General features: G+C 36.4%; 1 protein-coding gene across 3 annotated transcripts in view; it reads left to right on the forward strand.

Annotated features, from left to right (window-relative positions):
• LOC143246977 (uncharacterized) overlaps window positions 1–19,661 on the forward strand; it is a 69,315-nt gene that overhangs the window by 41,504 nt on the left and 8,150 nt on the right. For all 3 annotated transcript variants that reach the window (XM_076494248.1, XM_076494249.1, XM_076494250.1), the window contains 8 exons: window positions 2,179–2,250; window positions 6,187–6,273; window positions 6,536–6,621; window positions 9,278–9,438; window positions 10,770–10,824; window positions 15,466–15,574; window positions 17,796–17,970; window positions 19,089–19,195. In XM_076494248.1, the coding sequence (XP_076350363.1) occupies window positions 2,179–2,250; window positions 6,187–6,273; window positions 6,536–6,621; window positions 9,278–9,438; window positions 10,770–10,824; window positions 15,466–15,574; window positions 17,796–17,970; window positions 19,089–19,195 (852 nt within the window). The remainder of the gene's footprint in view (window positions 1–2,178; window positions 2,251–6,186; window positions 6,274–6,535; window positions 6,622–9,277; window positions 9,439–10,769; window positions 10,825–15,465; window positions 15,575–17,795; window positions 17,971–19,088; window positions 19,196–19,661) is intronic.

The following is a 19,661-nucleotide window of genomic DNA, read 5'->3' on the forward strand; positions in this document are numbered from 1 at the left end:
ACAGCGGTAAATCTACAGTGCTGGCGAGAAAAACCCACTCGTAGAGAAAAACAAATATGTAAAAACGGCTGGTTTGAGCTGATAAAATTTTTATGTAGAGGTAAGTCTACAGATTTACAACACTAAAATCAGGGGTTCGATTCTCCTCTGTAGGCTCAGCAGATAGCTCGATGTGGCTGTGCTATAAGAAGACATAAACTGTAAGTCCTCAAACCTCTCTAGGATATTATCAAGCAGTCTTTGTAATTTATCTTCATATTCTTCCAGTTTGTAGTCTTTTATTTCAATATCAAGGAATGTATTTACTCAACTTTTGAGATTGGGAAAGTAACTGAAGTTTCTTCACAACATGTCTCTTTACAAAATTCTTATTTTATTCTGAAAGTTGAAAATTGTCTGAGTAAAATTAGACACAATCTTATCCTTCCCATGGAGTGCCAACTTGAGAGTTTGCAGATGATTCATTATATAAGCAAAGAACATCAGATCTTACATCCATTCATCATTTCCAAGTTGAGGATAGAATCTTTTCTCTTCCACAAGAAAAGTAATAATAGGCTCCAACAGATGCACAAACCTATTTAAAACATTGCTGGTTGAAACCACCTCACAATGCAAAAGAAAGAGACATCACTGGGTTTATCTTGAAGATCTAGTTCTTCAATAAAATTTTTGAACTGTCGGTGTATCTTACCATTTAAGCGTATGGAATTGACTATTTCACCAACAAATTTCATAACATCTTCATACTTGAAGTATCTGGCTGCCAAGTGTTCACGATGAATAATGCAAAGAACAGTGAGAAACTCTGGAAAGCTGGAATCAGTTTCCATAAGTGCAATTAATCCTGCATTTTCCCCACTGTTGCAGGTGCTCCATCAGTTGCAACACTAACGAGTTTACCCAGTGGAATATCAGCATTTGTTAAGGCTCTGTCAAACGCATATTTAATGTCAACACCACGAGTTGTTTCTTTCAGTGCCAGTAAGTCCAATATGTCTTCTTTCACAGTTACATCAGAGGAAGCATAACGAATAAATACCGCCAGTTGTGGGTTGTCTTGTATGTCTTTTGATTCGTCAAGGGCAATCATGCGATCACAAAAACTAACATTGTACGATTACTGAATCTCCAGCACAATTCCTCTGTAATTCTTGCTGATACGAAATTTCATTAATCCCCGACTCAAATGTAGTTTTAAAATTAGGATTTAAATTATTAAATAGAGTTACTCACCATGAACACTAAACTTAACGTTTCAATCCAGTGGGCTCTCAATTTATATCTGGTAAATAATTATAAAGAGTGAATTTTTTAATTTACCTTTTATATTAATTGTGATGCAAAAAGGAGCTCAGCCAACATATTTTCGCGAGCCGCACATTTTATGTTAAAGAGTCCCATGTGGTGCACGAACTGCGGTTTGACCACCCCTAGTTTAGATGTTTAGTTGGTTTTCTCAAAATCAAATATAACTTATAATCCGCGCATAATAAGCCCAAAGTCCGAGGTCTGTGCACCCTAACAAGTTCCCGGATAATTTAAGACAATTGTTTCGAAAAACTCGAAACCAAAATGAAATAAAGCAAATTGATTATTCTGTTGTTATATCCGACATTATTAAAGCTACGGACTCGTGTGTGTGTGTATCTCGCTCTGCCCACATGTACTTCAGAGGCTTGCTTCTCATAAACAACGCTTATCATCAGGTGCACGATGTATCCTCCTGCTCAGAAACACAGTTAACTACTTCTATAATGAAGTGATATACTATTCTCTTATTGTGAATCAATCCGTAGTCCAGAGCTGAATGTAACTCTTGCTGATACGTACACACCATAACAACTATTATTCTGTATACAAAATAAAATTACTACTTTGAAAACATACTGTTTTCGTGATAAGTTATCATTACAATGTTGCCTTGACCAATCATGTTAATACAATGCAGTGAATATTGTCGAATCACAATCACGTTAGACGACAACACCTTTTTCTCGTAAGGAAACAATAATTCACTTTTAGAAGAAATTTTTTCTCGTTACTATAGGACAAAATTTGCAGACAAAAGCTGTATAAAATTAATACATGACACACGACAGTAAAAACGATTACACTTTCCTTCTTATTGTTCGTATTTCGATAAAAAAAAAAAATTAAAATATTCTTGTTCTATAGGTGTCAGTAGTGTCTCGAGATGAAGTTAGGCCTTACGAGCCCAACCTCAGAAACAGGTCAGTGTTTGAAAAGGTAAGAGCCTCATTCGAAAAATAACTAATATTTGAGAACATGAAAATTATCTTGAATATCAGTTAATTATTAAAACAATAAGAATAACCGGTTTATCTCATTAACAATGAAGCGCAAGGTAATTCTGAAGTTTGTAAACATTAGAAAAACTACAAATTAGATTTACCCCAGGAAATAAGCAGTTTCCAAAGATAAGGACTTGTTTTTGAAAACGCTGCAATAATTCACCAGAGTAACCCTAACTGAATATATTCAATACGTCATTTTTAAGAATATTTACCTAGTAAACAAAAGTGACATTCGGGGCCGTATGGGGTTATATTGGATACCGATGTTCGATCTAATAAAGGTTATCTAAGACACTAAGCAGGTTATGGTGTGTGTATTTAGGTTGATTTGTTTATTAAGAAAAACTATAGGTCTGATACCAATCCTTTAAAAACATGGAAACAAGACAGTGGGATGGCGTAAGTCATACTAATAATAGTGTATTAAACAGGGACGTGGATCCTGGGTGGGATGGAGGGTATACTCCTCCCCCTTCATTTTATGTGAGGGGTATGGTGCGTACAATCATCCCCCCTACAGTTTGGTCTGTTGAATTGTTTTATTGCATCACAGGCCTATAAATTATGTGTTTGTTCTTGTGATTCTCGTGTTCTTACGAATCGAATTATATAATTAGACCTAGACGTAGGCATTTTCAGTAGCCGAAATGTGCATCTTTAATACAGGCGTGCTTCTAAGCTTTTCGATCTAAGCGATAGTTCGTAAGTATCAGTCAGTAGGCCTAAGTATACATGCAAGTATCGGGGCAACAAGATTACTCTATGACTGCATGTTTACAGCTTTCAGGTTCGCGTAATCAGAGATTACCAATTTGCAAATTGAACAGTCCACGTAAGTGGTTGTAATAATCATTCCCCTCCCCATCGTGTGTAAAAAATTTACGCCCCTGGTATTAAAATATTAACAGACAAAATAGAATAAACGAAACTCAATTGTGGTTGAATAATTATATATATTGCTATGTATTAATTTTTGCCTGGGTTATTACGTAGGAATAATATAAATGCCATCCTCACTACCATCTCTTCATTGTGCTTCAATGATTGATATTAGCCATCCATCTATTCACTTCAAAGTTTTTTATTTACTGTTTTCTTCTTTTTTAAATCAGTGTTTATAACCAAGTTCTAAATACAGAAAGGTTCCAACTGTAACATTTACTGTTTATCTATTACTGGCTGATAATTCATTTTTCACCCGGTACTTAAGTTACTTTGAGAAACGCCAGGTATTTGTAATAAAGCTAACTTCAAGGGGTAATGATAACATTGTTAAAACTAGAATTATGATACATTTTGTTATTACTACTAGTTAATAATAGTTAATAAAAGCAAATATTCCGTTTGTATGTGACCTCAGTAAAACTGGTTGACACAATTGTATTGTTTTTTTTATCATGTAATAAAAAAACAAGAAGACATTCAAACTACAGACATTACTAGAACTTGTGGCTCAGTCATTACATGGATGTTGTAATAAAAGGAAACAGTGTTTAGTATTGTAAAGTTCTGATGACCTTCTGAGGGGATATTTATAATACCATTTCGATGACCAATCCGAGACATATCTGCATAGTCGGTGCTGCTGCCTGTTCTGTGGTTAAGCACAAAGCTGTATAATGGGCTATCTGTGCTCTGCTCACTACGGATATCGAAACTCGGTTGTAAGTCCACCGACTTACCGCTGTGTCACTGATGGACAAGTTAGGATGTGAAACGATTATGGCTCAGATCGGACATTGATCATTTTTTAGGGCTAATCAGTTACTGAGAAGATTAAGTTTTATCTCAACAAATGATCAGATATAACAAGACTATCTCGAGAATTATCCACGTTTTGAAACTCTAGGCGGTGTGCGTTTATGCATAGTGTAGTAACAGCAAAGCTTAGCATGATCTAAGTCTGAACTTGCAACATGGCGATTACCAAAGGCCACACGCTCAGATGACTCAGGTTTTAAATTTAAATTTCAGGGTTCGATCCCTTCAGTATACACAACGCACAACTTTGTGGAGCTTAATAATACATAAACATTCGTTTGAAATGTTTGCAATAATTTTTGTTCATGTTATTGAATATAACCTATTTCATAGATGTATTTATAAAACGTGTCGGTAAACAGGAGCATTTTTAACATCAGGAATAGCGCCATATTCCGAACGTGGATAAGATTGCAATAGTGAAAGAAAAGTCCCAAAGTCCAAACCATAAATGCGTAAAACGCATAATGATATTGTTATATAAATCTTATATAACTTGTATATTCCAGCTTCTTTGTTACTTTAACAACAATATCTTGTCTTTAACATTTTAATGTTTCTAGAAGAAACCGGAATATTTATCAAATTAGTTCTTTATACACTCAATTATTAATATAACTTCTTTTAATACATTCTTTTCTGGGTTTCCAAGTTATTACCTACAATTAAGGTGTTTCGTTTATTTGTTGTTGGTTTTTATTTTCGCGCAAAGCTACAAGAGAGCTACCTGCGTTAGCTGTCCCTAATTTAGCAGAGTAAGACTAGAGGAAATGCAGCTAGTCATCACAACCCACCGCCAACTCTTAGGCTACTTTTTTACCAACGAATAGTGGAATTTACCGTCAAATTATAATGCCCCAACGGCTGAAAGGGCAAACATGTTTAGTGTGACGGGTTTCCAAACCAGCAACCCTCAGATTGCTAGTCGAGCAGCCTAGCCACCTGGCCATGCCAAGCCTATTAAGATGCATGGACCATGCCGAAAAAAAATATCTTCAGCCATTTTATCATTATATAAAGTAACTTAAATCTAACTACCACTGCTGAGCCCAAATCACAACTTCACTTACCACAGTTACAGATCCCCTGTAATAAGTACCTCTGATGATGACAGGGTCCTATAAATAAGAAATTATTTAAATAGAAGATGCCGTAAAAAACAACAGACATCACGATGAGTCCTCATAAATTGAAGGTATCTAAAAGTTAATCGGACTTTACAAGAACAGTGTTTGTTGTGTGTCTTGCACAGCACTTAGAACTACATCTTCTACTGTTCACCAAGTTCAGTTCGGTGTCCACAAATGAACACCATGTCCTTACACCATAATTTCCATTATTGCAAACTCTGTGAAAAGAACAGCAAAGACAATATCAAAACACATAACTTGAAACAGTTTCTCCAGACCTCTTCCAATGTACGTGGATATTTTCCACCTGACCTGCAAGATGGATTTAACAAGTATTTTGTCCAATTAAACTGTGTGAATTTCAGTTTATATAGTCGGTTTTTTCGTGAAAACACCATTAATTTCAATATGTGGTGTTAACTTTAACTTCTTTTTTCTTTTAACGTTGTTGACGATACCAGCAGATATGCCCATCTTTATCTCTCTTGTGATCATAGTTTCCATTTATACGAAAATTGCTTTGAAATGTCTTGTGTGTCTTTGAAGTCCTTTACTGTCCTAAGCTAGCTTGGTGTGTTGTTTAAGAGTATGTTGCAATCTTCCACTGGCTAGGAGTGTGGTTCTATCGCATGCAGCTTTCTTGAATTGGTTTGGAGTGTGGTTTTACAGTACGTTGCTGACTTCCACTGTTTTGGAGTATGTCTTGAATTGGTTTGGAATGTGAGTTTATAGTACATTGCTGTTCTAAACATTTTCTAGGCAAGTTTGTATGTTTCTATTTGGTTTTATATCTTTTAACAATCTATCAAACACACAAGTGCTAACATTTAACTTGCGGCGCTACAGTTTACATATCGAACATGTATAAAACGCGATTAGCTCTCTACATACGCTAATTTCTCAAATTAAAACTTTAAATAATGACTGATATGGAATTACAAAAAACACTAATTTTCACCATCTTTTATTCAATATAGAACCCAACATTCAGAGAATGGCTTCTTACAAAAATCGTTAATGGAGAAAAAGCCAGCTACACAGCTCCAAAGTTTGCTCGAATGCAGGTAAGAACTTAAAGTTATGCCCAGATTTTGTACCAATACCCAAAAATGGTTTAACACTGTACGTTATAGTTTCGACATTCTTTTAATCGACGTTGAACGAATGGATGCCATTCGGAGTTATTTAGAATATGCAGTTTACGACTGCAATTTATATACCATATTTAATCAGGTTTCCAAAAGTGACTGCATATCATCCATTATGTAATACCTCCATGGTTCTCATCAGTAATTAGAACAAATTATGGTTTCTTCTTGGACACAGGATCGAACCAGAAGCCAAATGCTTGAAGATGTGGTTACCAACCTTCAGAACCACGCAGAGACAGGTCAAATACCGAAGCCTTATAGGTCAGTAGTCGAGATTATAAAAACCTCACTAGGCATTTCTTTTTATGTCCCATATTTTCTGTGATTTAAAATACTTTTTAACGGGTATTGGAAAGGGCAAGACATAGTTTATTCTCTCAAAATGCTGACTAAAGAAGTTATTCTTAAAGTCTGTGTCAACAAATATTTTATTATTATTATTTTCCATACCATGCCTACGCATTTCGTGACATGAATACAGACATCCAACAAATTTTCTGACGCTTAATTTTACACAGATTTTATAGCTCGACTATTTATTTCATCTATTCAGTCACGGTACGAGAAGCAAAACACCGTTTACATCAATTATTGTATAATTTTACGTATTATGTACAAATACCGAGTAGACGTGTTAGGATTTGTTTGTTTTTCATATAGCAAAGCCACAAAGGGCTATCTGCTCAGCCCACCGAGGGGAATCGAACCCCTGATTTTAGCTATATGAAAAACAAACAAATCCTAACACGTCTACTCGGTATTTGTACATAAAATCCGGAGACATACCGCTGTACTAGCGGGGGGCAGACGTGTTAGGTGGATAATCTATACAAACAATACTTATTTATAGAGTTCATATCTTCACTTCTTGAGGCGGTTGTCATGACGACACTTTAAAAGAATGCTGGAAGTAATTCCTTGTTTTATGAATATAAACCCATGACGTATTTGCTAACGTATTGATATTTATGTGAACTTATCCAGGAACCTTTGATACCAAAATAAACTGTTTTCTCTCTTCTCGTTTTACTCCTTTGTTTTCGATCACTCGCGCGAAGCAGTTTAAGCCTAACACTGAGTGATAGCTTATGGAGAGGATTTGTTTGTTTGTTTGTCTTGAATTTCGCACAAAGCTACACGAGGGCTATCTGCGCTAGCCCTCCCTAATTTAGCAGTGTAAGACTAGAGGGAAGGCAGCTGATCATCACAACCCACCGCCAACTCTTGGGCTGCTCTTTTTCCAACGAATAGTGGGATTGACCGTCACGTTATAACGCCCCAACAGCTGAAAGGGCGAGCATGTTTGGTGCGATCGGGATGCGAACCCGCGACCCTCAGATTACGAGTCGCACGCCTTAACCCACCTGGTCGTGCCGGACCTTGTTTTTGTGAAGAACTATTTTCATTAACATTGAAACGAGGCAATTTGATCGAGACTGGAAAATTCAGAAAAAAAAATGAATTGGTTTATTTTGGAGCAATCTATACTGGACTACCTGCATATTCTCGTCAACTTATCCCACTGAGGGACAAGAATAAATGGAAATAAAGTAACTTACTTTCATCTATTAAAAGGAAAAATCAATTTTCTTCAAAAAATGATGGTTAGGACGCTTGACTGCCATTCTGTGGGTCGTGGATTCGAATCCCCTTCACTAAACACGCACGCTTTTTCACCATTTTATAATGTAACGTTAATCCCACTATTCGTTGGTGAATTGAGTAGCCTAAAAGCTGACGGTAGATGGTGTTAACTAGCTGCCTATCAGCGCTAAATTATGGACGATTAATGCAGATATCCCTCGTGTAGCTTTGCGCGAAATTAAAAATCAAAAGAAACATTGAAAAAGTATTTGAAACAAGATTAAGTGGCACAACAAATGTAAATATAGGTATGTGATAACCCCAAAAAGTGAACATTTTAACCGCGAAAATAACACTTCAAAAACACGCTCAATTGACAGTCTTAAGAGAACGTGATAAAGAACCGATGTCGTAACCAACAACTTGGAGATTGAATAACATGACACAGACTACTCACCAAATTCGACAGAAGATTTAACAAAGTTTTAAAATTTTCCCTTTCGTTCACTAAAATGTATTTTAAACAGTTATATAAACACGATAAAAACTCGACATTTCCCGTTCCAGTCGATTTTTTTAGTAGTTGTCACAGTTGATGTGTGAATTCCGAAACGTGCAACGTCATCAACAATTCGTGTATTATTTTATAGAAATTAGGGTTAAACTTTGAACTTCTCCCAACAAGATTCTCCTGAAATGGTATAACTAGAAGCTACTGTGAAGTTTAGATTTACAACATCAGGATTTGATTCCCCTTGGGGAACAGAGCCCAGACAGTCTGTTGTTTACCTTTGGGCTAAAACTAAAATAAAAAAAAATCACCGTAAACCCTGTAACTAAGCAAGGAAGTCACTGTTTAATTATTAGTAATTCCAGTAAAACCAGCTGAACCACATGAAAATATGGTCACATTCGTTTTCCCGAAGTCCCCAGTGACTCAGGGGTTAACCTGCAGGCTAATAATGTTCAAAATCTGGCTCCTATGTCCGCGGTGGACAGGACACAGATGGTATTGTGTAACCTTCCGCTTAACAACAACTGAACTATGATTCCTCGTAAATTTGTACCTGACAGTGTTTAGTATATCTTTATCACATTACAAAGTAATAAGAGAATTAAAACATTGGAATAATTTTCATATTGTGTACTGAAAATAGATTTTTATTTTCTATTATTTCCCTGTTAACGCCTCCCCAGCAACTCAGTGAGCTAATAATGGCTAAAAATAGGGTTTCGATACTCGACAGAGGTGTTGAACCTTCTTTCAAGTTCTCTTCGTCAGTATTTTAGAAATGAACATCAAATGATGAATGGGGTTACTTCTTGTTCGCAGACGGGGATCATGGCGACCAATAGGACACACGAGACCATCCAGCCCTCTACTTGACAGTGTCCGAGATTCTTTCGAAGGCCACGAGCAACTGGCAAAGGATTTTACAAATGCATTCCAAGCAAACAAACATCTCTGTGATGTTGTTTTCAATGTAGGACAAGGTAAGCGACTTTGGATTCCTCTAATCAAATATAGACCGGACAAGAATAGAAGTTTTTGAAGGATATCATTTCGACATTTTCTTTTTGAGAACCAGCAACAACATTATTGCTATAAAATTCAAATTCGATGCTACTGTTTTGTTTGTTTTGAATTTCGCGTAAAGATACACAAAGACTATCTTTGCTAGCCGTCCCTAATTTAGGGGAGAAAGACTAGAAGGAAGGCAGCTAGTCATAATCACCCACCGTTAACTCTTGGGCTACTCTTACCAACGATTAGTGAGATTGGTCATCACACTATAACACAAACAAACGGCTAAAAGGACAAGCATGTTTGGTGTGACGGCGATTCGAACCCGCGACCCTCGGATTACGAATCGAGTACCTCAACCATTTTGCCATGCCGGACCCAAAATTCAATTCAACGTCCCGTGAAGATACTTACGATAAGAAAGTTACTTTATCTTGAAAAAACGATCAATCTGGCAACAGTTGTAAACAGTGTGTGAACTACTGTTTCTAAGTTTGTGTCGGATAGCGAAAATAGCCATCAATTAGTGTTTCGTGAAATCCAACAAAGAATTAGATTTATTAATAGAAATATTACAAATACTTAGTGAATACCGAACCTCACTTCTTTGCTATTTTTTATACACGTAATTATCTACCATTCACCCACTGAGTTAAGGAACTTCAGATAGTAAACCACTTAACTTTCGGATTTTAAGATGATACTTACTAGTTGGACGGAAGTTATGTAAATTCATGATCTTATGCGTGTTTATCTTATGGCATGAAAAGTTGTTTTATTATTATATAATTTTGAGAGAAAAACCAAAACACCCATAAAAACAGTAAAAGACAAAATGTGAAACCGTAAATTTGGGTGCATCTTTTCATGGACCCAACAAACCTAAATGCCAAATTTTGTTAAGATCCATCAACAGGGGTGAAAAAGTGGTGAAATTCTCCACAGAAACACTCATCCACACACGACGAAGTATTTATAAGGATATACAACAGACAGTACTTTTAATATTTATACAGATGGTGCCAGTGCATTAGATCCACGTGAAATGTATTCATGGCGCCATATCAGCTCCCTGAGAATGAAGAAAAATAAAGTTCTCCATGACAGGAAACGGAGGCGAAACAAGCAAATCGTGACCCCTATTGAAAATCTACTTGCAAACTGGAAAAACATTCCACGGATTTGGGGGTTACACGTCGCTTACTAAAAAGGTTTTTCCAGTATCATATAAGTAAGAGTTACATTATAGTATGACAATGTATCCTTGTTTATGTTATCTGACTGAGTGTATATGTTATAGGAAAACAGAAGAAAAAGATCTACGCCGTAAGAGCATTGCTTGGAGTTCGAAGCAGGTAAAGTATTATCAGGTTAATAAAATATTATATAATAAATCCACAACGAATTAATATAAACTAAGTGCTAAATTATGTCGTATAATAAATGTATTTGAAATTAATGTAACATAAATACTAAATTATATCGTGTAATAATTATATAACAAACTTGTGTAAAATAAGCACTTTTAGGCTAAAGCACACGCTGATGAGTACGAAAACCAAACATTTCTAAACGATTTGCTGTTATGTTTTAGCATAAAGCTACAGAATGGATTTTCTATCGCTGGAAGTTTGTTTTTGAACTTCATACACAGATACACAAGGGCTATCTGCACTAGCCGTCCCTAATATAGCAGCGTAAGACTAGAGAGAAGGCAACTAGTCGTCACCACCCACCGCCAACTCTTAGGCTACTCTTTTACCAACCAATAGTGGGATTGACTGTAAATTATAACGACCACACGGCTGAAAGGGAGAGCATGTTTGATGTGGCGGAGATTCGAACTCGCGACCCTCAGATTACGAGTCGAGTGCCTTAACCACCTGGCCAGGCTGGCTGCTGAAAGTCGAATCCCGGATTTTAACCTCTAACCCAGATAGGACGTAAATGGTTTTGTCAGTTTTAAGTCGTGCTTTTAATAATAATCATTACATCTGTTCAGATACGTAACAAACCAACATACAGGGGGCGGGCAAAAAAGGTGGTCCCACTTGAAAATGTTCATTTATTATATCTTTTATTAGATGGCACAAATATATCTAACACTACGCGTCTTTAAAACGAACTCTCTTCAAATATGACCTCAAATCCTAATTTTAACCGTGGCTTCAGTTAATACCTGAACTTTACATGATTTTAGTTTTCTCATAACAAGTGTTGTAGTTTATTAGATCTTAGTATTCCAATTGTTCTACATATTTATCAAACAAGTTTCTCTGTTATTGTTGAGTCGTAACAAAATATCTGAAATAAGAGATTTGACGATATGGAATATCCAGGTAAATCAGTTGTTATAAGTCTGGTTGAAAATTTAGGGGCCGAGTTAAAGCGATTGACGTAAGATCGCGTGCTTAAGATAGAAGGTCCGGCATGGCCGAGCGTATTAAAGCGTTCGACTCGTAATCCGAGGGACGCGGGTTCGAATCCCGGTGGCACTAAACATGCTCGCCCTTTCAGCCGTGGGGGCGTTATAATGTGACGACCAATCCCACTATTCGTGGGTAAAAGAGTAGCCCAAGAGTTGGCGCTGGGTGGTGATGACTAGCTACCTTCCCTCTAGTCTTACACTGCTAAATTAGGGACGGCTAGCGCAGATAGCCCTCGAGTAGGATTGCGCGAAATTCAAAACATGCTCAACAAAGAACAGATCTCATCATATGCGTTCTACAAATATACAGTTTTATGTATTTTTCTGTTATCTAATAAAATATAGACAAATGAACAACATTCTTAAGAGGAGCCGCTTTTTCTGTCCACTCCCTGTATATTTTCAAGAAATGTATATCCTGAAACTAACACATTTAAGTGGTATACAATACGGATATTAGAACCTGCGTTTAACAAATATACTGTGAAGTTAGCCTCAAACTTTAAGTTTGCGTTCACCATAAACTCTGCGAAGTTAGCCCTAAACTTTTTTCTCCTAAAATTAAAAATCTCTCTCCAAATTTACTTTTCCACGCCCAGCATACTAATATTTATGGCGCTGTGTTTATTTGTTTATTAACCATATGTGGTTAATAAATAAATAAACATTACCACATGTGGTAATGTTTATTCTATTCACAATGATAAATTTTTTGTTCTAGAATTTTCTCACGCGAAACCCATTTCCTTCCATTTCTAAAACATTTTGGGGGCTATAAACCACGCGAGTTGTTTTCTTTTACCAATTTTATTGAAGTTAAAATCACAGATGCAACTTTATTAGTTGCATATTTGTGTTTCTCTTGCAATACGAATAAGTTTGCTTGTTTTGAATTTCGCGCAAAGCTACACAAGAGCTATTTGCGATAGCCGTCCCTAATTTAGCAGTAAAAGACTGGAGAGAAGGCAGCTAGCCATCACTACCCACCGCCAACTCTTGGGCTACTCTTTTACCAACGAATAGTGGGATTGACCTCAGCATAATATAGCGCCCCTACAGTATGGTGGTAGGGAGATTCGAATCTATACTCTTCAGATTGAGAATCGAGCACCCTAACCGCCTTGCCATACCAGGCCTTGACATATGTTAACAAACATTTAAATTTTGAACGTTTTTTAATGCACGTATTCCATCTTCAGCTAGCTATATTGAAGATAGTAAACTACCCGGTAAAAATATTAATAAAGTTTAAACTATTGTTAAGAATAAAAAAATGAAGAAATTTTGAAAACAAAACAAATAATAGAATAACACAACAGTTGTAAAAATGTAATAGACGAACGTTTTTTAATTAAAAGTTCAATACTGAACGATGCAGTTAAGTGACTGTTGTTATCACTGCGGAGTCTCGTGAATATGATAGATATTTTTTTACCAGTTCTGCTCGATATTCCCGTATGTTTCCAACTGTAATTGGTATATAACATGTCATTACATCCACCACGTGTATTTGTATACAATAGAACACAGAGATAGGTAGGTAGTAGGTGTTAATTATATTTTGTATTATGAACGATGATTTAAATGTAATTTGTTGTTGAATTTGTGGATAAAGCATTTAAATTATTCTTAACATGTGTGACCTCACTGTGAAACTTTTCTAACCTAAAGAACGGAACGATTAGGCTTAATGGAGATTTGTCAACAGTGTATGTTTTGTTTTCATTGTTTATTTGTTGGTTGTTGTTTGTTTTTTTTTGGGAGGGGGGTCAAATTTGTAAGAAAGGAAGTTGTGTTAGAAGTTAAATAAATTGTGAAGGATAGTTGCTGTTTATTAGAATGTTCTATGAGATGATAATTCCGGTATGAAAAGACAGGCAGTTAGATCAGTATTATCTATTGAAATAATTAAGTACAAGTTTACATTGAAAGGAACTTGGAATAAAACTGTTACATCGAGTATGTAAGCCTGTACATGTTTCTTATAATAAACAGATGCTGTGAAACGGTTATCTAATCTTGTGATATATATTATTTTCCAGTTTCGCAAGTTTGTTTTTAAATTTCGCGCAAAGCTACTCGAGGGCTATCTGCGCTAGCTGTCCCTAATTTAGCAGTGTAAGACTAGAGGGAAGGCAGCTAGTCATCACCACCCACCGCCAACACTTGGGCTACTCTTTCACCAACGAATAGTGGAATTGACCATCACATTATAACGCCCCCACGGCTGGGAGGGCGAGCATGTTTGGTGCGACCGGGATTCGAACCCACGACCCTCGGATTACGAGTCGAACGCCTTAACACGCTTGGCCATGCCGGGCGAGTTTCGCAACTAAAATTAATGTTGGTATGTTTCGAATTTAAACAATCGAATCCAGCTTCGAGAGAGTAAAAACATTTCGTTAACATACCTTCTACACAGACCTGGTTTGTATTCGGTGGACATCTAACCAAGAACTCTAAAGAGAACAATGTAATCTTCAACAGAGAGGCACACAGCGATTCGTAAGATTTTTTTTATTATTCATGGCGGAACATACCACATGTTTCAACAGAATACTGGTCTGTTTCTTCTGGTATAACCTGTACTAAACTATACAAAGTTTATACAAAGTTATGAAGACAGAGATAAAGGCGGATACATTAAGCAAGTTAGTGATTGTTTTCCTCCATGTTCCTAGAGATCATTGTGTGCCTACCTATTGATGTATCAGGAAAAAAACGCTTTCTTCCCCAAGTGACAAAAGAATCTCTAAGTCGAGAGTAGTCGGCCCTAAAGGTGACCCTACTGTCGCGCCATCTATCTTGTCATACAGCTGACTGTTGAAGGCGAAGTGGTATTCTCGAGGGCAAGACCAAGTTTGAGTAATTCTTCATACTGTTTTCATTTTTGTTGGGGAAAAGTTGTTTTTTTTAAAGATTATCTATTATAAAATGAAACATTTCACACTAACTCTTAGTTATGACAAAATGTGGTTGTTTAGAATTATAACAATTATTGCAATAATAACTCATCATTCAGAGGTTAATGTCTTGTAACTTAATAAAACAATCGACTTAACTTTATTTGTGATAGTCCCGATATCAACCACCACCACCACGTCATAACACGTAATGGTTTGTTTGATTTAGTTTTTTTAATTTCGCGCAAAGCTACACGAGGGCTCGCCGTCCCTAATTTAGTAGTGTAGGACTAGAGGGAAGGCAGCTAGTCATCACCACCCACCGCCAACTCTTGGGCTACTCTTTTACCAACGAACAGTTGGGTTGAACGTGACATTATAACGCCCCATGGCTGAAAGGGCGAGCATGTTTGGTGTGACGGGGATTCGAACCCGCGACCCTCAGATTACGAGTCGAGCACCTTAACCACCTGGCCATGCCGGGGCCTAACACGGAATGAGATTAGCGTTTTAAGTCTTGTAAGTCAACGTATTTTAGATCTACAGTATAATTATTTTGTTCATTTGTTGAATACCTTTACATATTTAATAAGCGAACCGTATTAAAAACATACTATTGTAGTTTGGATGCTACTGACACGTGTTTTAACTTTATGCGTGGCTAGAGTTTTCCTAGAGATGTTGTATGGGTTTACTACTGGGTTTGGACCAACATCGAATGCGCTCGATCCAGGAAACAAAACTGCCAGAAGAAAGTCGAGCAATTTCCTCCAGGTAAGTTCGTAACAGTCTATATTGTCAGCTGTGGGTATCTAACCACGAATTTTGCGTTATGTACACTTGCATTTACTGTTGACGCATTCTACGTTGGGATTTTAAAACAACAATAAAAACAGTTTCACAAAGTATGCACGCGCGTTTTGATGTAAATGAACTACAGACGGAGTTAAAACGTAAAATTTCTCCATGGATATATAAATTAACGACAAGCATCTCTCACAGACACAATTTTGTTGCAAATTGGAAGAGGTTCGTATCTTGAAACGTAATGGTGTGGTGTTTACACGAACCTACTTTAGTTGCGGAAATAAAAGCGAAGTGTACGAAAACATTTCATTTGAAACATTTGGAGTCATTTATGTATCTGGTTTTGTATACCTGCCATCTTGATACAACATATGAATAACTCAGTAATAATTGGAGATGTTAATAAAGTATGCGTTTAGGATTTGGTAAATTAGGCTTAAAGGACATTATTTTGTCAATACAAAAAATCGACTATTACAAAAATACTAACCTGATTTTTAGTTCAGATGTTTCTTAAGCATGTAGTTTTAATTTTGTTTTTGTTTTGAATTGCCCGCAAATCTTCACTAGGGTTATCTGCGCTAGTTCTCTCTAATGTGACAGTGAAAGACACAAAGGGCAGATAGTAACCGCCAACTCTTGGACTACTCTTTTACCACGTAGTTTTAATAAGCAAGATCTGAAATGCGAAGGTTATTAATAATATATTATCCAAAACTGTAGCAACAACGTCTTTCATTCCGAAAGCATTACAACAACACTGCCCTCTATCGGTAAAAGTAGCGAAAACAACAAGAACAAAAAAGCTTTCAACTCTAATTTTTGTTTTGATTTCGCTTATATTCTTAGAAAATTGAAAATATTGCCTAGTATAACAGTCTAATAAAGCACGTGCACGTTATTTGCAGTTTTCTTTAGAACACCTCGTGCAAATTGCGTCATTTACACAATACTGGTTCTACAATGATGTTAAATACGTGACATTTGAACACAAAAGTCCTGCCTGTGTTATCTTCCCACTCAGTGACGTCACAGAAATAAAACAAGACTTATTTGCTAGCTGAAGGGACTAGAATAAAAAGGAATCTGTGACGTAGATGCACGAGCTATTTATCACTTACTCAGCTTTCCAAAATAGTCGTTTCGTTCAACAAAGAGGACGACATTAAAAGAACTTGTTTGTTTTGTTGAATTTCAAACAAGGCTACTTACACTATAAGGGTACCTGCGCTAGCTGTTAGGACTGACCAGAGGAAAGGTGATTTATCATCAGTATTAACTGACAATACTTGGGAGACTCCAAATTGCGGAATGCGCTTCTTTTATACTTATTTTCGATCCGTCTTCCTTGTCTCGTTACTGGAAAAAAAGAACTTAACACTATGCCACGGCCCACGACCAAACTTTAATGAAATCAGTAATATAATATAAGTAAACTGCAATAACCCTAAAACCTTAAAATATTTCTAAAATGTTTTCGTGTGCTTGATTTGTGTAAAACCCAATTAATATGATATTTTAAACACGTGAATCATCTTATGTTGATATTATGCTATATAATTTATTTAACTCCACTGTATCATACAATAATAAAACTCTTACTTATATGTATGAAAACACTTTTTTATTACGCGATGTGAACCCCCTAACTTCGCTAAATTTATATCTTGTATGTATGTAGATCAGTGGCGGCGCCGGGGCTCAAGCCCCCCTCAGCCCCCAATATTGTTACATTATTATAATTTACCATCTATACTTCATATTGATGGCATTTTGGAAAGCCCCTCCACAGTTTACCTCAGCCCCCCCCCCCAACGAAAATATATCCTGGCGCCCGCCACTGATGTGGATTTGTTATTTTGATTAATTAAAATTTATTTTTTCCGGAATTTCGTAAAAAAAATTATTTGATTTTTCTTTCCGTGAAAATCTACCCAACGTGCTGTAGTCTCCGATGGTATCGAACCACGAAATTTAATGTTTTAAATCCTGAAGCTTATGGCTGAGCCGCCTGGTGGATTATTTTGTTACAAATCAAATGCGATTTAATTTTTTTTCTGTTCAAATACTTGTGTCGAAGTTCTGTTTACGAGTTTTCCAAATGTTCGATACTCTCAGGGATACGAAGATATATGCCAAACATTAACGTGAAATAACAATAACAAACAATTACTTTCTGGTTTTCTAGGTGCCCCAACCACATGAACCTCGGAACAAAAGTGTGCCTTCTAGCCCCATGGTGTTCCGGGCTTTCTCTAGGCTCGGGAGTTGGGCAGGTTGGGGCATGAGCAGCCGAAGTAGCAGCAAGGATCGACTGAGTACAGACAGCGGTTACTCAAGTGGAGGACCGAAACGTTGGCACAGTAATATTAAGTTTTAATGCTACAATTAAGTAGGCGTTTCATTCAATTTTTTTTATTCAAGAGTTAAACAATGGAGGACCGAAACGTTCGCACAGTGATATTAAGTTTTAATGCTATAATTTAGTAGGCGTTTCATTCATTTTTGTATTCAAGATTTAAACAATGGAGGACCCTAACGTTGGCACAGTAATATTAAGTTTTAATGCTATAATCTAGTAGGCGTTTCATTCATTTTTGTATTCAAGATTTAAACAATGGAGGAACCAAACGTTGGCACAGTAATATTAAGTTTTAGTGCTATAATTTAGTAGGAGTTTCATTCAGTTTTTTTTTATTCAAGAGTTAAACAATGGAAGACCGAAACGTTGGCACAGTAATATTAAGTTTTAATGCTATAATTTAGTAGGCGTTTCATTCAATTATTTTTTATTCAAGAGTTAAACAATGGAGGACCGAAACGTTGATACAATTGCCCGTGTCTTATTTTAAAACGTTTTCTTTGCGTTTCGTTGTTTCGCTCTGAGGTAGTTAAATAAAGTTATCTGTATATAATCTTTCATATTTTTTTTTCTGATGCACTAAACAGCACCCATCGTCACATTTTGTCTGATAATAATACTGGAATTTGACTGTCGATCTAATTGTGTACCCACAGCCCCAAAAATGCGGAGCGCATTTCATTTTTGAAACAACGGGTCTTAAACAACAAACCCTCCGGTTCACAATAACAGCATTAAGGACAACCAATATGAACTTTAGTAATACGCGTGATACATCTTCTGTTTCTATCGATTTTTACGAATTTGCTGGATTTTAGGGAAAAATTATTTTTCATTTTTGGCGAACCTAACGAAACAACTTGTGCACGAGCAGTCTTGGAGTATTTTAAAACCATCGTTTACAAATATATGACAACATATTTTTCACACAGTCCATATTTTGATTAGTATGATGGAAGTTTAGCGTTCATATTGAAAACAAACAGTTATAATGATAAGTTATTCTGTGTTGCCCCTTAAATAATGATTTTAAAACAGTATTGTTAGTTAGGCAGTTTAAAACTCTCAATAAAACAAATTTAAAACGCAGAACCATCTTCTTTCCTTTCTCAAATAAAGACAAGTCTGAAAAGGACGAAAGCTCTTCTGTGTGTGATTCAAATGTGGCCTTGAGTATGTGTGCAGACTCCCATAAGGTGGACAGAAACAAGCTCTGCCAATCAGAGGTGAGCACTTTATCGGTCAAGACATGCTCTGCCAATCAGAGGTTAGTATCTCTGTGAGTTAGAGCAATCTCTGCCAATCAGAGGTTTGTACCTATTTCAGTTAGACCAATCTCTGCCAATCAGAGGTAAGTACCTATTTCAGTTAGAGCAATCTCTGCTAACCATAGGTTTGTACCCATGTCAGTTAGAGCAATCTCTGCTAACCATAGGTTTGTACCTATGTCAGTTAGAGCAATCTCTGCCAATCAGAGGTATGTACGTATTTCAGTGAGAGCAATCTTTGCCAATCAAAGGTTAGTACCTGCTTGTTAACAGAACGAAAATGTTAACAGAAAATGTATCCTATCCTTCAAATTACTGAGCTGTTTTCATATAGTTTACGTATTCTATGGTATTGAGCAGCATTTGTTTGTATACTTGCCTGTTACATACATCACCTAGTGTAGATATATAATAAAATAATATA

This window comes from Tachypleus tridentatus, chromosome 3 (assembly GCF_004210375.1).
Source record: "Tachypleus tridentatus isolate NWPU-2018 chromosome 3, ASM421037v1, whole genome shotgun sequence".
Classification (NCBI taxonomy): domain Eukaryota; kingdom Metazoa; phylum Arthropoda; class Merostomata; order Xiphosura; family Limulidae; genus Tachypleus; species Tachypleus tridentatus.